At 43.9% G+C, this 15,358-nt stretch overlaps 1 protein-coding gene and 1 pseudogene across 3 annotated transcripts; both read left to right on the top strand.

The window, feature by feature from the left end:
- Window positions 1-915: 915 nt before the first annotated feature.
- On the top strand, window positions 916-7,647 carry TMEM14C (transmembrane protein 14C). 3 transcript variants are annotated; one of them, XM_070405738.1, is made up of 6 exons: window positions 916-980; window positions 1,976-2,043; window positions 2,372-2,448; window positions 3,680-3,781; window positions 6,160-6,247; window positions 7,158-7,647. In XM_070405738.1, exons 2-6 carry the CDS (start codon window positions 2,021-2,023, stop codon window positions 7,207-7,209), a joined length of 342 nt encoding a protein of 113 aa, XP_070261839.1. In that variant the 5' UTR covers window positions 916-980; window positions 1,976-2,020; the 3' UTR covers window positions 7,210-7,647. The 3 variants fall into 3 exon arrangements, with proteins under 3 accessions (XP_070261839.1, XP_070261842.1, XP_070261840.1); XM_070405741.1 differs by having other exon boundaries at window positions 959-1,026; XM_070405739.1 differs by lacking the exon at window positions 916-980 and adding an exon at window positions 1,111-1,242.
- A 6,067-nt stretch (window positions 7,648-13,714) lies between these two features.
- On the top strand, window positions 13,715-15,358 carry LOC139001941 (cardiolipin synthase (CMP-forming) pseudogene; annotated as a pseudogene).

Here is a 15,358-nt window from a genome sequence, read left to right as displayed (position 1 = left end):
TAGTTTAAAAAAAAACTATGAACAAATTCCTATGCACACAGCGGCGGCAAAAACACCCGGCGGGCCGGATAAATGTTTTCGGCGGGCCGCAGTTTGAGGACCCCTGGGTGAAGGGTGCGGGAAAGGCAAGGAAGAGAACAGCTCTGCAGTGGGAGTGGAGATGTGACCTGTGGGCAGTGGGACATCGCAGAGGAAGTTGTAAATTACATTTAACTTACCCTCCCTCCCCCTTTAAGGTGCTTCTCAAGCAGCCTCACTAAAACAAACACCGAAGTGAGCCCATTATCTACACGGTGGCCACCAAATTCTCTGCAGGTGAAAAGGGGTCCCTGTAGTAGGCCAACAAGATGGTCAGGCTTAGTGACGATCCTCCCGGTGGCCCGCAGCTAGCGTACCCCTAGTCGAGTGCCCCTCCATTAATGGGGTCCTTCGGGATTCTGCCTCAGACGTCCTCCTCCAGCTTCGGTGGCCTCCACTACCGGCCTGACCCATTCATCCGGCCTCTTGCAAGACCCGACACAAACTCCGGATTTTCGGCTTCTAGCCACGCAGTTTGCAAGCTGGGAACAGCGCGGGAGGAAACTCTCAGCCGCCCGGCGGGATTCTCAGTCTCGCGCCACTCCCCGCCTCACGCCCCGCCCCCGGCCCCGCCCGCCCCCAGCACCGCCCCGCCCCACCCGCTCCGCACCGCCCCACGGCCCGCCCCGCCCCCAGCGTCGCCCCGCCCCCAGCACCGCCCCCAGCACCGCACCGCCCCCAGCACCGCACCGCCCCACCCGCTCCGCACCGCCCCACGGCCCGCCCCGCCCCCAGCGTCGCCCCGCCCCCAGCACCGCCCCGCCTCACCCGCTCCGCACCGCCCCACGGCCCGCCTGCTTCCGCGGCGCCAAGCGCGCGTGGTGGTGACATTTCCGGCGCCGGAGTCCCCGCCCACGGCTTGCTCGTCCTCCTCCGGCGCGGACCTCTGGGCAGGCGGTCGGGTACTTGGACTTACTCTTATGAACCTGTTGGGACTTTGGGAGATTTGTAAGGGGCTTTGCTGCCCGAGCTCCGCGTCCCCTGGAGCCAGGCGGGGCTGTGGGCTGCGTCGCGGTTGCTTTTCTGGTCGCGCGTTTTCTGCTTTCTTCAGCATAGGCTGTGCCACAGGCTGTGGGTCTTGCGGAAGCCTGAGGTCTTGAGGCAAATAGCGTAGTGCTGGTCAGCTCCCTGGAGACTGTATTGCTGCCTCTCCTAAAAACCTAGGTAACTCAGTGCCGCTTTGAGTAACGACGGGCGGGATCCACGCCCCTCCTGTTAGACCCACCGAGTGGACCGAAGCGGGGGTGGGTGTTGCGTTCGGTCTTAGCCTCACTGGATGTCAGATGCGTTTCTTTAAGAAATTAGGAGTTGCTTTAACAAGGGTGTATGTAATGTACTTATGACTTGAGTTTTCCTATAGTTTATCCTCCCTCTTCACCTCATAAGAACTATGAGTCGGTAGCAAAAGTAAATAGCCGTTTAAAAGTTTTACAAACGTTAAATATTGGAATAATTTGATTCTTGGAGCAAAGAAAAGCAGCCCCCTTCTCCCCTGAAAGGGGCAACTTAAAGTAGTTGAATTAAGGGCACAGAAGATATTAGCTTTCCGTTTTGGTAATACATAACTTGGTTAAGTGCTGAAAGGCTAACTCAGCCCGTGCAGAGCTGGTCAGTGAATTTTGTTCCGTTTCCTGTGGGCCTATGTTATTAGAATTGAGGTTATTTCCAAAGTGATTGGTTCAGCACTTTTGCTTATTATGCCAAGTAGTGCCCAGAGCAGCCCCAATAAAGTTGCGTCATTGTTATCCTCATGGGACAGGGAAGGAAACGGACTTTTAGGGAGGTTGGGTAATCGCCCATTCTTCGCTGCTAAGGGGTGGAGCTGGAGCGCGGACTCCCTCCTTCCTGACTGTTGGGTTGTGCTAGGACCCACCTCTGACCCAGACCCTCCTTGCAGGTGCCCGCGGTGTAGTCTCTTTCCTGGACAGCGCGAGAGAGAACAATGCAGAAGGACTCCGGCCCGCTGTAAGTGCACAGTGAGGGGGGGTGGGGGGAAGTAGCCAGGAGCTTTTCAAACTGAGTTTTTGTCCCCATCTGGAAAGGGCTCCCACAGTGGACTGCTGGGGCAGAACTGGGTGCAAGAGGATGGACACGCAGGTCACGGTTTGAGTCCCGTCTCTGCCACTGACTAGTTGTGTGACTTTAGGTTAGCCATCTAACCTCTGGGCTTTGTTTTCATTTCTACGGTGACAGCATTATTCTGTAATGAAGACCTTTTAGTCCCAGTCTGTGATGGTGGGTCTTTGTTTTTTTAAAGACATGGTTGGCACTGATGTTTTCTTCTTGTTTCCAGAGTGCCTTTACATTGGATTGGCTTTGGCTATGCAGCACTGGTTGCTTCTGGTGGGATCATTGGCTATGCCAAAGCAGGTATGGTTTCTAGTGATTAACCTCTTAGGATCTTCACATTGTTCCTGGTGGAGAGTGAGTCCCCAGGGCCCCCAAAGCGCAGTCTTATTTGAATCAGGTGTGCTTGGCCCTCTAGCTTGAGTTCAGGCTTCTTGTCAGTCCTGTAGCAATTCCTGTAGTGGCTGCTCCTGCACTTGCCTTTGGGTTATCTGGCTGAGCTAAGCCAGGCTTCTTATCCAACCACTTGTTTTTGCCTCTTTGTCTAAAGGTGTTGGGCAGGAGTGGTAGCAGATTGTTATTATCATCAGCTACCATTTGACCCCAAAAGCCATCTCTGTACTCTTTTCTTTAAGTAGCAGGAAATGTCTAGTCTTCAGATACTCAATTTTTGAAGTCTCCTTATTAAATTTGGCAGGGGTGTGTCAGAGAGCCCGCATATTTCTACCTTGACATACACACACACACACACACACACACACACACCAGAATTCTTACTCTCCAAATATTTTTTAATTTACTAACCATTTCCTTCTTTTGGGATTTCCCCAAGGTTCTGTCCATGGACAGGTCCAGTCCTTGACGGATTAATCAGGCCTGTTTAGGAGCCCTTCTTATTTTCCTTTCCTTCCTTTCTTTTTTTTTTTTTAAGATCAAAATGTTTTTATTTGAGACAGAAGAATGCAAAATTGCAGAGATACCAAACATATTTTCTCATCCGCTACAATACTGCCACTATGTACAAAAGATCTGGTTATAAACGTGCACACATAAAAATACAGTGTGCATGGATAGTACATGTGTAAAATGTATGGCATTCAAACATGATATGGATTGATTTCAGGGGTGCAAGCTGCAAATACAAATACATGTTGTTTTTTTTTCTTTTAAAATACAACATAAAGGCAATACATGAATGGACCCCAAATTGCCATAATTTTTTGTTTCTTAAATGGGTGCTTTAATAAGGAGTAGGAGCCTTTCTTCTTAGGTGAAAGTACCCTCCCTACTAGAGGAGAGAGGAGTGGTATGGTGTGGTGTGTGGTATGGTATGATCTGAGCCTTACTTCTCTGGTAATTTTACTTGAGCTCTTTAGCAAACTCCCCCAAACATTTTCATGCTTGAGAACTTGGTTGTGACCTGTGTTGGGAGTTCTCTTTGCTATTTTCCTTTGTCAGGAAGGGAAGGCTGGTGGATTCTGTCAATGAATGAGTGTTTGACACCACAATATGACCTGTGTTTGCTTTCCTCCAGGTAGCGTCCCATCCCTGGCTGCTGGGCTCCTCTTCGGTGGCTTAGCAGGCCTGGGTGCTTATCAGCTGTCTCAGGATCCAAGGAACATTTGGGTTTTCCTAGGTATGTCAGCTTCACGCTCTCTCCAGTCAGCTATCTATCCAGAATACTCTACCACAGGCCCTAGTTTGGTGGGATGTGTCAGGTACCTCACATTAAGACAGTTTCACTGCTTCTGCCCATTCCAAAGGAGGTTTTTAAATGGGGGTTGGGGGGTGGGAGTGGGAGAGCATGGTTATGCTGGTTTCTGCTTTTATGTACAGAATGTGGAAATGTTTTCATACCTCATGAATTTAGATTTACCCAGTGAAGTTAGTATTAGACTTGTATAAGGCAAGTATATGTCTCTTAATCATTGTTATTGCCCATTAAAGACTGTTTGAGCATCACTAAAGGGTCACATGTCTGGGTTAAGTTTTATCAATATTGCATTTTCCCCATTTTCAAATCATTAGCCCTTTGGCAGTAAGCTAACCATGTAAGATGTAGGCCTTGCCTTCAAGGAGCCTGTATGTAAAAAGTGACACTGCAGGGCTGTTGATATGCCCTGTGAGTAGCACAGACAGTGAGGAGTGCAGGGGAGGGAAGATTACTTCTTATCAGGGTGGCTTTTGGTACGTTTTATTGAGCTCCACCCATGTGTCTGACAGTCTGCTGGGAGTGTGGGTCCCTCAGTGTCTCCACAAACCCATAGTATGAGAGACCATGCAGCTCTAACTCCCTTACAGGTGTGGTGGAGAACAAGCATGTTTACAGAGTGGTTTGTACAAATCTGCCTGGGTTGGGAAGGGAAAGCAGCAATGGCTGGTGTGGGGTGTGCTGGGGCGGGAGGAGGTGCCCAGCTCTCAGCTCTGCCTAACAGCTCCCTCCCTCCAGCTCCAGAATGACTTTCAGACCTACTTTCCCATTTGTGATCCCACATCACTCTAGCAAATGACCTTCATTGCCTACTTGAAGAAACAATAGCAGTCATCACACGGGGACTCCGAGCTTCATGACATTGACCTCCAGTCCTTCCCTGGCCCTATTCCTCTCCTCTCCAAGGCCAATCCCTTCATCCTGGCTTTGGGTTTCTTCTGCCATACCTTCTTGGAACTTTACACTGTCACTGATGCCATCTCTTACTTGCATTCCACCTTGCAGACGGATTCCTCTTACTGATGTTCAGATGTGCTCATCTCACCCATTTAAAAAAAAAGAGGACCTTTCGTGAACCTACTTCCTTTTTCAGTTGCTGCCATTCTTCTTCCCCTTCAGAAACTTCTCTAGAAAAAGTTGTTATACTTCCTGTCTTCATTTCCACACCTCTCATACATTCTTGATCCACTTCAGTCTCCATTTCTGTACCTTTTGCCATGGAAATCCGTAACTCTCTCTGAGGCTGCCAGTGACCTGTATTTTTCAAAAACAGTGTATGTTTATTAGTCTTTTTATTTGGCCATTAGCTGCTCTCAGAACAGTATACCAATCCAATCCATTTTTCACTCTCCTGGTCTTCCTTTTTATTTTCTCGATCTCTTTTGTTGACCCCTCTCCCCCTTTTTTTGCCACTAAGCATTAAAGTACTTCAGGCCTGGGCCTTTTTTTAACCTTCTTTATACTTTCTTGCTTGACAATGTCATTGAAGCCCAGGCCTTAAATTACCACCAATATACAAATGACTCACAAATTTATCTCTCCTCCAACCTTGACTCTTCTTTTTTAAAAAAGTATTTTTTTATTGATTTCAGAGAGAAAGGGAGAAGTAGAGAGAGATAAAAGCATCAATGATGAGAGAGAACATTGATTGGCTGCCCCTGCACGCCCCCTACTGGGGATCGAGCCCACAACCTTGCATGCATGTGCCCTTGACCAGAATCAAACCTGGGACCCTTGAGTCTGCAGGCCGAAGCTCTCTCCACTGAGCAAACCGTTTAGGGCCAAGCTTGACTCATATATGCACAGTTGTCTGCTTGAAATCTAGATGTCTCCAGGCCTGACTTCACTTGCTCACACACATTGTGTCTTTGGGTGTTCCCCCTCCATTCGGGTGTTGATTGCACTTTTCCCTTCCGTCATTCTAACTCGTCAGCAAGTCGTATCAACACTACTTGGAACACATGTCCCAGGTTATCTCCTCTACCTCCATGGCCACTCTCCTCATCCCAGGCATCCCTCTCTTTTCCCTGCACTCCTGAGGAAGTTTCTTAATTGATATCCCTACATGCTCCAGTTTCCCTGCAGTTTGCTCTCCATGGTACAGATTGGCTGGGCCCGGACTGTGAGAGCCTTATATCTAATATTTGTGCTTAGTCTCCCAGGATGTGGGTAATGAAGCTCCCCAACTTGAGAGGTCTGAGATGAGGTGTGGCCCTTGAAAGAAGGGTGGGACTTCGGTCACTTATTTTAGTTCTCCCAAATACAAGGTGTGGTGATCTTTGCCTCTTTTTCTTTCCCATCAGTTACATCTGGAACCTTGGCTGGCATTATGGGAATGAGATTCTACCACTCTGGAAAATTTATGCCTGCGGGCTTAATTGCAGGTGCCAGGTACTTTCTGTTCTGTTGCTGTTCTTCACCCACATAGATTTTAGTTTAATGCTCATAATACTTTATACACCCTCAGATTTACTTGTTCCAATATACCTGATGCTGGGCATCAACGAAAATGATCTAATTTATGCACAAATAGGAGAAGCTGCAAAAATAGCTGATTTAATGGCAAAGTGAAATATATTCATTCACTATGGAAATAGTTTTGCTTTCACATTTGCTCTCTGGTCCATCCTGGCTCCTCCCTACAGAGGGAGAAGCCTCAGTGCTAAGCTATAATGGCTGCTCATTCAGTGTGGGTTCATATTTCTTAGTTGTTTGGATGCTCTTTATTATACAAAATTTCGCTAAAAGGAAATTTTTATTGATTCCTGTTTTCTAATTAACTGATTATAAAATCCAAACCAGATTTTTTTTTTAATGTAGTCCTAAGCATAGTAAAGAGACACTGAAGATAGGGGAATTTTTAAAACTCTGTTTTGGGACAGGGTTACTTACAGCTATGATTTTGGTTGTAGTTATAATGCTGCCAAGCAAAATCTTTTGTAGTCAGTGCAGACCGAGGTCGAGAGGAGTAAACTAGGAGGCTGCAGATCCACCATTAGCTGGTTCTGTGATCGTGGGGAGGCCTGGGTTTCCCTGGCCTCCAGTTTTCTCATCTCTGAATTATTGGCAGTGAGATCAGGATCGCCAGCTGTACGTACTGTTTTAAGGCCTCAGCACAAGACTGCCCGCGGCATGTTTTTTCTTTGGTGCCTCCGGGGATGGAAGTCCCATCTCTGCCTGCTTGGCACCTGCTCACTATGTGGGTGAGAGACCCGCAGAATCCTAATCCTTTAAAAAAATAGTAAGTGCCTGTTCTGTTCGTTACCTGACATTTTTGCTTTGTGTTGTTGTTTTTTAACAGTTTGCTGATGGTCGCCAAACTTGGAATTAGTGTGTTCAGCAAACCCCATTAGTCGTAGTCATGTCCCAGCTTGGACTCATGAAGAATTTAAGAACTTCCACTATTTTTAGTCTATTAGGAGAAATAAATGCAGCATTTTCACATATACTGACATTTTACTTAAAAAAAAAAAAGATACTGATCTCTGCAGGGGAAAATATTAATCATTATTATTACAGCCCTAGAGGTGGGTATCCTACAACATAAATGCTTATTGTTATAATACCCTCATATAATTTGATTCTTGTATGTTGACATTATTTCTTCTTTTTGTATTTTTACATAAATCTCAAGGGGTAAATGTTAAGCGTCAACATTGGGGGCCCTGAAACCCCATACCCTACTTAGAGAAACTGTGTATCTGTTCTTTTGTTCATCTTAGAGCACAGACCTAACTTTGAAATTATGTTAAATGAAATATCAGAGAAAATAAAATTTATTATAAATAATATTTTCTATGGTGTCTTCATTGCTAGAGCTGCCTGGAACATAAAGTGAGATGTGAATAGTAGGAAGATAGAGGAAAATGAAAATTTTAAAAATATCTTATTTAGGGGTTACCGTTTTAAAAAATTGAAGGACCAAGGAAAGTTATTATTTGATTATAGATTTCTTTGAAGCTGGTTTTAAAAATGACCTGTAGTAAGAATTTCTAAGATTAGGGCTGTGTAAACAAAAGAGAAAATGAAATTTTGGTTAACTAGTTAATCTATAAATGTGAAACTAAAAGACCTATCCGGAACTTGAATTACCTAGCTGGGTCTCTGCTTTGGACACACTAACTGTATACTGACACATCTTCTGTTCACTTTTTTTTTCAGCATTGAGAATTAACTCACTCTGGACTCCTTATTTTAGTTTCCCTCTCTTTAAAGAGGAGGGGATATTTGCTACTTACCTCCAACCTAACTGGTATTGGTTGCATTTAGAGTATAATTTAGTCACCTGTTAATTTTATGTATTTGCTTAAGCTCCTTGAAAGGTGTCCTAGTTTTCTCTTCCTTGTTTTATGTGACATGTCTGCCAGGGCCCATTCTTACAGTATAGTGCCCAGGGCTGTACCCAAGGGGTGTGACAAGAGCACTGTATTTTAGACCATGCATTTCTGTCAGTGCACCCAGGATCAAAATAAGGTTTTTGGACAGCCCCGTCTCAGCAATGACTCATTGAGCTCTAGTCTACTGAGACCCCAGTTCTTTTTCTCACATACTGCTGTTAATAACTAGATAGTGAAGGGATTAGTGCCTGATGTCACATACTTGCAAACACTTAAAAAATTTTTTTCCCATAGTTCCTGGTATAGTCTGTGATTATATTTTATCATATAATTATACTAAGTTCATGGGTAACTTTTTTTCTGCCAAGGGCCATTTGGATATTTATAACATCACTAGAGGCCCAGTGCATGAAATTCATGCACGGGGTGTGGGGGGTGGTCACTCAGCCTGTCCTGCACCCTCTCCAATCCGGGACCCCATGGGGGGATGTCTGACTGCCGGTTTAGGCCCTATAGGATTGGGCCTAAACCGGCAGTCAGACATCCCCCTCGCAATCTGGTACCGCTGGCTCCTAACTGCTCAACCTGCCTGATCCCCCCTAACTGCCTCTGCCTGCCTGCGTGATCGCCCCTAACCGCCTCTGCTTGCCTGCCTGATGCCCCTAACCGTGCTCCCCTGCCAGCCTGATTGCCCCTAACTGTTCTGCCTGCCTGCCTGATTGCCCCTAACCACCTCTGCCTGGGCCCTGGCCACCGTGGCTTTGTCCGGAAGGACGTCCAGAAGATGTCTGGTCTATCTGGTCTAATTAGCATATTATCCTTTTATTAGTGTAGATTTACAGGCTATACAAAATTATCAACTTAAAAATTAACCTGCTATAGTCCTGACCGGTTTGGCTCAGTGGATAGAGCGTCAGCCTGCGGACTGAAGGGTCCCAGGTTCGATTCCAGTCAAGGGCATGTACCTTGGTTGCGGGTGCATCTCCAGTGGGGGGTGTGCAGGAAGCAGCTAATCGATGTTTCTCTCTCATCGATGTTTCTAGCTCTCTATCCCTCTCCCTTCCTCTCTGTAAAAAACCAATAAAAATATATTTAGAAAAAAAAGTTAAAAAAAAATTAACCTGCTATATTTGCTCAAGCATTTAATTAACTCACCCCTAATACCTTGACAGGGCCAGACCAAATGATTTCCCAGCCTTAGTCTAATCTGGCCTGCAGGTTAGACATTTCCCACCCCTGGTTAATTGTTCCTGCACCCACCCTGGTTTAAATAATAATGACAAACATTTACAAATAGTTCACTGATATGTGGTATGATTTCATGCCCTGGTAAATCCTGTTATCATGGTCTTCTACACATCAGTCCTGTATAATCTAAGGAAAATGGACAAAGCAAACCAAGTGGGCAGAACATTTTATTTTTGATATTTTAAAAATTGATTTTTAGGAAAATGTGTTTGGGAGAAAAGAAACAACTGGTATAGTTAGTGTTACAAAGGTCAGAGCACGCACAGGTGGCCTGAGTCTTGAGCAGAGAAGAGCTGTCTGTGTATATTGTATGTTTACAGAGCAAACCTTCATCATTATGCTCATTTCCCAAAACCCTGTTGTATGAGGGCCAGGTAGAAGGGAACATCAGTTATGACTTGCTACTCCCCAAATATTTGAATCAAATGAATTGTAAGGGCTGAGGTACAGCAAAAGAGTGTTCTAAATAAAAAAGCAATACCCGGCCCGCATGGCTGAGTGGTTGAGTGTTGACCTAAGAATCAGGAGGTCATAGTTTGATTCCCGGTCAGGGCACATGCCCAGGTTGTGGGCTTGAGCCGATCAATGATTCTCTCTCATCATTGATGTTTCTACCTCTCTCTCCCTCTCCCTTCCTCTCTGAAATCAATAAAAATACATTAGATTAAAAACAATACTCATTCTATATTCATCAGAAAGACTTATTTTGGGTTCTAAGGGCTCTTGGGTGGTTGTCATGATAGCTACTTAAAACATGATAGTGTGGACGAAAGGGGCCACATGCTAACCCGACAAACTCAGGGGAGGCCTGCATGGCAGTCTTGCAAACTCAGAGACCTAAAGTAACCACAAAGGATGGTCTGAAATTAAACTTTAACTAAAAGCATTTATGGTGGGTAGTTACGTCCTAGGCTGGTATCTTCACTGACAAGGTCAGCCTTTATCTTAACTGAGCCTATCTGTCTTTTTGCATCTATAATAACATACCCTTGAAATGTCTGGGTAACTTATAACTTTCCTTTTCCTGTACCCCTTGGGGCACAACCTAATGTGCTGGGCACCAGGACAGATACCACAAATTCCTTCATGATTATCATGTTAAATGTTCCTGCACCCACCTGAGTATGTGTCTATCATTTTACTTTTTATCCAATCCCAGGGGTTCCCCTCCCCCCCTCCCCTCCCCCCCCCCCCACCCCCCCCCGCCCCGCTATGCTTTCTCCCGCCTTTCTAGTCTATCACCAATGGATTTCATGTAACCCACCTAGTCCCTTCCTTTGATTGCAATGTATAAATATATATGTAACCCGCCATTCTCCAGAGCATTATCTCAATTTGTTGAGGTTCTCCTTCCCGGCATATGTTGACAGTTTGGCCCAAACTCACAAAAATTCTTCACAGGTTTCAATTTTTTTTTACATTAACAGTAGTTAAATGTATTTAATAATCCTTGTCAATATTTTATATCCTCCAAACCCAGCCACATGTGTATGTATGCCTGTGACATGTGCATGTATGTGTGTGTACACACACTAATCCTTGGTTGTTGACAATTAAGGGGACTTGTATTGTGATGATATAAGCATCAGAATACCATAGACATCTAAAGCTACCATCCTTCCAGGCTTCCACAGATATTTTGAATCATGATGTTGCCCTGGTTTTTCATATGGCTGGAGTGTTTCCAGAGGGCATCAGCTTTGGCCTTCTGTTCTAGGGAAGGGACTCTAACATTAGACTGACAAGATTCCCTGAAGGTGGGATTAGTGTAGATCTAAAGTAGGTCACCACTGGTCAGTTCTGACAGTTCCAAGGTTGCTCACAGACTGGGGTGGTGAGGCAGGGGCCTGGGTGGGTGGGGGGGGCTTCATTGCCAGGCAGCCCTGACAGTGCCCTTGCCAAGTGCCTCCTCTCTTCCTCAGCAACGTCCTGAGTACTTAACACTACGGTGTCGGGTGAATTTCCCGCCAAAATATAAGATGGCGTGGGCAATTATTTAGGTTTCCCGCGCAAAATCAGAGTTAGTTTAAAATGCCTATATCTTTTGAAGTATGGGTTCGATTGAAATGAAATTTTCGGTTTCTTGTGTAAAAAATGAAAATTTATTCAATCACAGACATTTTTTTATCTATTCAGTACATAAATAATTCGATATATATAAACTAAATACGAAAAACCCAAAAAATACTTATTACCTAAAAATATACACATATTTTTAAAGTTTAAAATAAAATTTTCATAATAAATCAAAACAAATAGAAATTAATAGTTTTTTAGCGTATGATATTTTTCAAAACACGCCCCTTTATGTAGAGGTATATTGCAAAATTTGCACATGTAGCGTGTCTCACTGCGCAATTTATGAACGGAACATACGCGACGCCTTCTCAAAATGTTTTTCTTTTTTCCACTTCCGACAATTGCCTGTAACGTATGCTTTCTCATGTCCATCGATAGCCTGCATGGTGGATCAGATGTAGGTGGTTTAGCCCGCATTCCAGAAGTAGACGGTACTGGTTGAAGGTCTGGAACAATGTCCATGTCCTCTGGAATATCATCCGTCAACCAGTGGATAGCTGTTTGTTTCAAAAACATTTTAAAACCCATTTTTCTTTGCCTCACTGATTTGTAAACTGCATAAGAATTAAATAATGCGCAATTTATCATATACATTGCCAACCTTTTTGTCCATTTGACCGTCCTCCGCAATATCGAATAATATGAAAGGTATTGGTCGGCCCGGTCAACACCTTTCATATGTTTATTGTAGTCAATGAGTGCATTCGGTTTGACAATTTTCTTTTTTGATGTTCTGTCAATATTCTGACTTTCTTCCATCTCCGCAGAATGAATCGAAGAAATCAGGTATACAGGCTTTTTTGATTGCCACACTTGTAACAATATATCATTTTTCCTTATAAATTTTGTTTCACCTTTTTTCAAAGAAATTGTTTGAAAATCTTTAGGTATACCTCGATTTTTCCGGATTGTTCCACATATTCTGAATTTGTTTTTCATAAGTGCTTCACAATTTGCGACGCTATTATAATAATTGTCCATATATATATGGTACCACGAATCAGTGTATGGAGACACTACTGTTTGTATCGTTTCCAATAATCGCTTTCCTTCGCCGCAATAAATTTCCATGTTACAGATATATCCTGTATCACTTTCGCACAACAAACGAACCAATATTCCATATTTAACGATCTTGCCAGCATTATATACCCTAAAGAATAATCTTCCCCTCCAAGGTACGATCCCTTCATCTAGTGATAATTGCTGATGAGGTTTGTAAATATTTATAAATTTAGGCACAAAATAATCTAGTACTGGTCTCACTTTGCAAAGTCTATCTGATTCATTTACGATATCCGCATTATTATTGAAGTGCCAAGCTTTCCATATCTGTCGGAACCTGTCTCTCGTCATCGTTTTACCAAAATATGGCGTCTCCGTCCATGGCTCCGTGGTCCAATAGTCATCTCTTCTATCTTTGCGCACCTGTCCCATGAGAACAATTAACCCTAAAAACTTCTTCATCTCTTGAGGGGTTATATCTTTCCACTTTAGGCTTTTTTTTGAAAGTTTGAAATTATTCCTATTTTGATTATAATACCTGTTTGACTCCTCTACAAGAAATTCAAAAAAATCATCTCCGATAAATAATTTCACGGCATCTTCTATATTATTTATAACAGCATCTGTGTTTAATCCTTGATGCCCTAAAAAATCTTCTAAGACCGGTGGATTATCAACATGCGACCATTCTTCTCTCCCGCCTTCTATATCTGACTCTGAGTCAGAGCTGGAGCTCGAAATTCTTCGTCGCCTCAATGTCCTGGGACACACCATTACTTCATCATCACTAGAATCTTCATCACTTGTACTCGCATTTTCAAGATCGCTATCACAAGAATAATTGGACAACTTGTCTGCACAAAACTCATCATCACTATAGTCTGAATGCTGCGACATTCTAGGTTAAAGCAAATAAAAATAATACTAACTGAAAATAGTGGTACTCCGATAGATATCTGATATAAAAAAATTATTATGCGAACACTTTGCGGAACGATTTTATTTTATTTGGTTAAAAAATTCTATATGAATGTCTTTATCACAATATATTTAAATATTTAAACACGTAATAATATTCACAAAACTCAAAACTAAAGACGTCCGGACACAAGAAGTATTTCTCAATAACTATTCTCTTTGCATGGTGAGATATCCAGGGATATCGGTTATAAAATGAGAAAACAGAAGTATGGAAGTGTCCGAGGTGTCGGGAGGTAGTGGGCGCTCGGTGGGGAAGCGGCTCGTCGGTGCCCCGGGCTGCTAAGCTCCCGCTGCCTGCCTTCCCGCAGCGCGGCCGCAGGGCCATGCTGGCTTCGCGCGTGGCGCGGGGCTCGTGGGGTGCCCTGCGCGGGGCCACATGGGCGTGTGGGGCGCGACCGGGCAAGGGGCGCGCCCTCGGGGCCCTGCTGCCGCCCGCACCCATCTGCCTGGGCTGCCTGTCGGAGCGCTGGTGGCTGCGCCGGGCCGCGCTCGGCCTGGGGCTGCCTGGGGCCGGCCCGCGGGGCCACTGCTCGGGCGCGGGGAAGGCGACCCCGGGGCCCCCAGCCGGAGAGGGGGACCCAGCGAGTGCCGCCAGCCTGTATGAAAACCCATGGACAATACCAAATATGTTGTCAATGACGAGAATTGGCTTGGCTCCAGTTTTGGGCTATTTGATCATTGAAGAAGATTTTAACGTGGCACTAGGAGTTTTTGCTTTAGCTGGGCTAACTGATTTGTTCCACTTACTTATATGATAATTTCAAGAGATATAATGTTGATTCTTGCTGTTTTTTATGTCAGATATCGAACTCTTCCAGAACCGCGAACACTTTCTAAGTATTTCAACCCTTGCTATGCTACTGCTAGGTTAAAACCAACCTTCATCAGCAAGGTAAACACAGCAGTCCAGTTAATCTTGGTAGCAGCTTCTTTGGGAGCTCCGGTTTTCAATTATGCTCACGGCTTTTATCTTCCGATACTCTGGTGTTTTACAGCTTTCACCACAGTTGCATCAGCTTACAGTTATTATCGTTACGGTCGGAAAACTGTTCAGGTGATAAATGGCAGATGAAGGTCATCCGCCATCATTAGCAGGGAAGCAATATACATCGTTGGCAGCAGGGCCAGTGGAAATGTACAGGAGTCTCCCTACTTTGAAAAAGGACTTGTCAGATCAAACCATGTCATCAGTATTTAATGTGCATTGAAAATAAGCTTGATCATGGGCATATGCAGAATTTCCAATGTATTTTTAAATACAAATAAAACTATCGTTTAGAATTTTTTACCTTAGGTTTCTTGATTAACTTATAAGGAATCAATTCCAATTATTGTCAGTCATTTTTACATTTTTTTTTAAAAAAGTAGTGTCCAGAGCATGGAAACTGGAGAATTGCCACTTCTTTTTAATAGAACTTAGATCGCTCACAATGCATTGGGGAATTTCCTAGGTTTAAATATATGTAGCCTACACAAGGTGGCTATACAACTTTAAGTTTAATTTGATCAGTATGTATATTAACAGTTAATGTGGTTAATAGTTGATCATTTAGGCTAATGACAATAAAGGTACCTTAGTTGTAGATGAAGTAAACTTGTAAAGAGATTATAAAGATCAAAATAGAAGGTATTGAAGTTCATGTTCAGTAGTCTTCCAACCTCTCAGGTGCCTAATAGTTTTTCAGGATAACAAGTAACAGAAGTAGTTGGAATAATAAAACATATCCACGAGCTTACACCCTCCAAGAGGCAGTGAATTATAGCATGCCTTCCCACTGTATTTCTAACATGGCAGTGTTTGTATGATATTGGAATCTGTACTCATGTATATAATATAAAACTGTATTTTTTA

Source organism: Myotis yumanensis, unplaced genomic scaffold (genome assembly GCF_028538775.1).
Source record: "Myotis yumanensis isolate MYYU_CA2020_CCGP unplaced genomic scaffold, mMyoYum1.0.hap1 SCAF_2, whole genome shotgun sequence".
Lineage (NCBI taxonomy): Eukaryota > Metazoa > Chordata > Mammalia > Chiroptera > Vespertilionidae > Myotis > Myotis yumanensis.
This window is presented reverse-complemented; position numbering and strand designations above follow the sequence as displayed.

Excerpts from the sequence above, each read along its gene's own strand:
- TMEM14C (XM_070405738.1), top strand. The coding sequence starts at position 2,021 with ATGCAGAAGGACTCCGGCCCGCT. Across the intron at positions 2,449-3,679 it reads CATTGGCTATGCCAAAGCAG|GTAGCGTCCCATCCCTGGCT; the intron begins GTATGGTTTCTA and ends GCTTTCCTCCAG. Across the intron at positions 3,782-6,159 it reads GAACATTTGGGTTTTCCTAG|TTACATCTGGAACCTTGGCT; the intron begins GTATGTCAGCTT and ends CTTTCCCATCAG.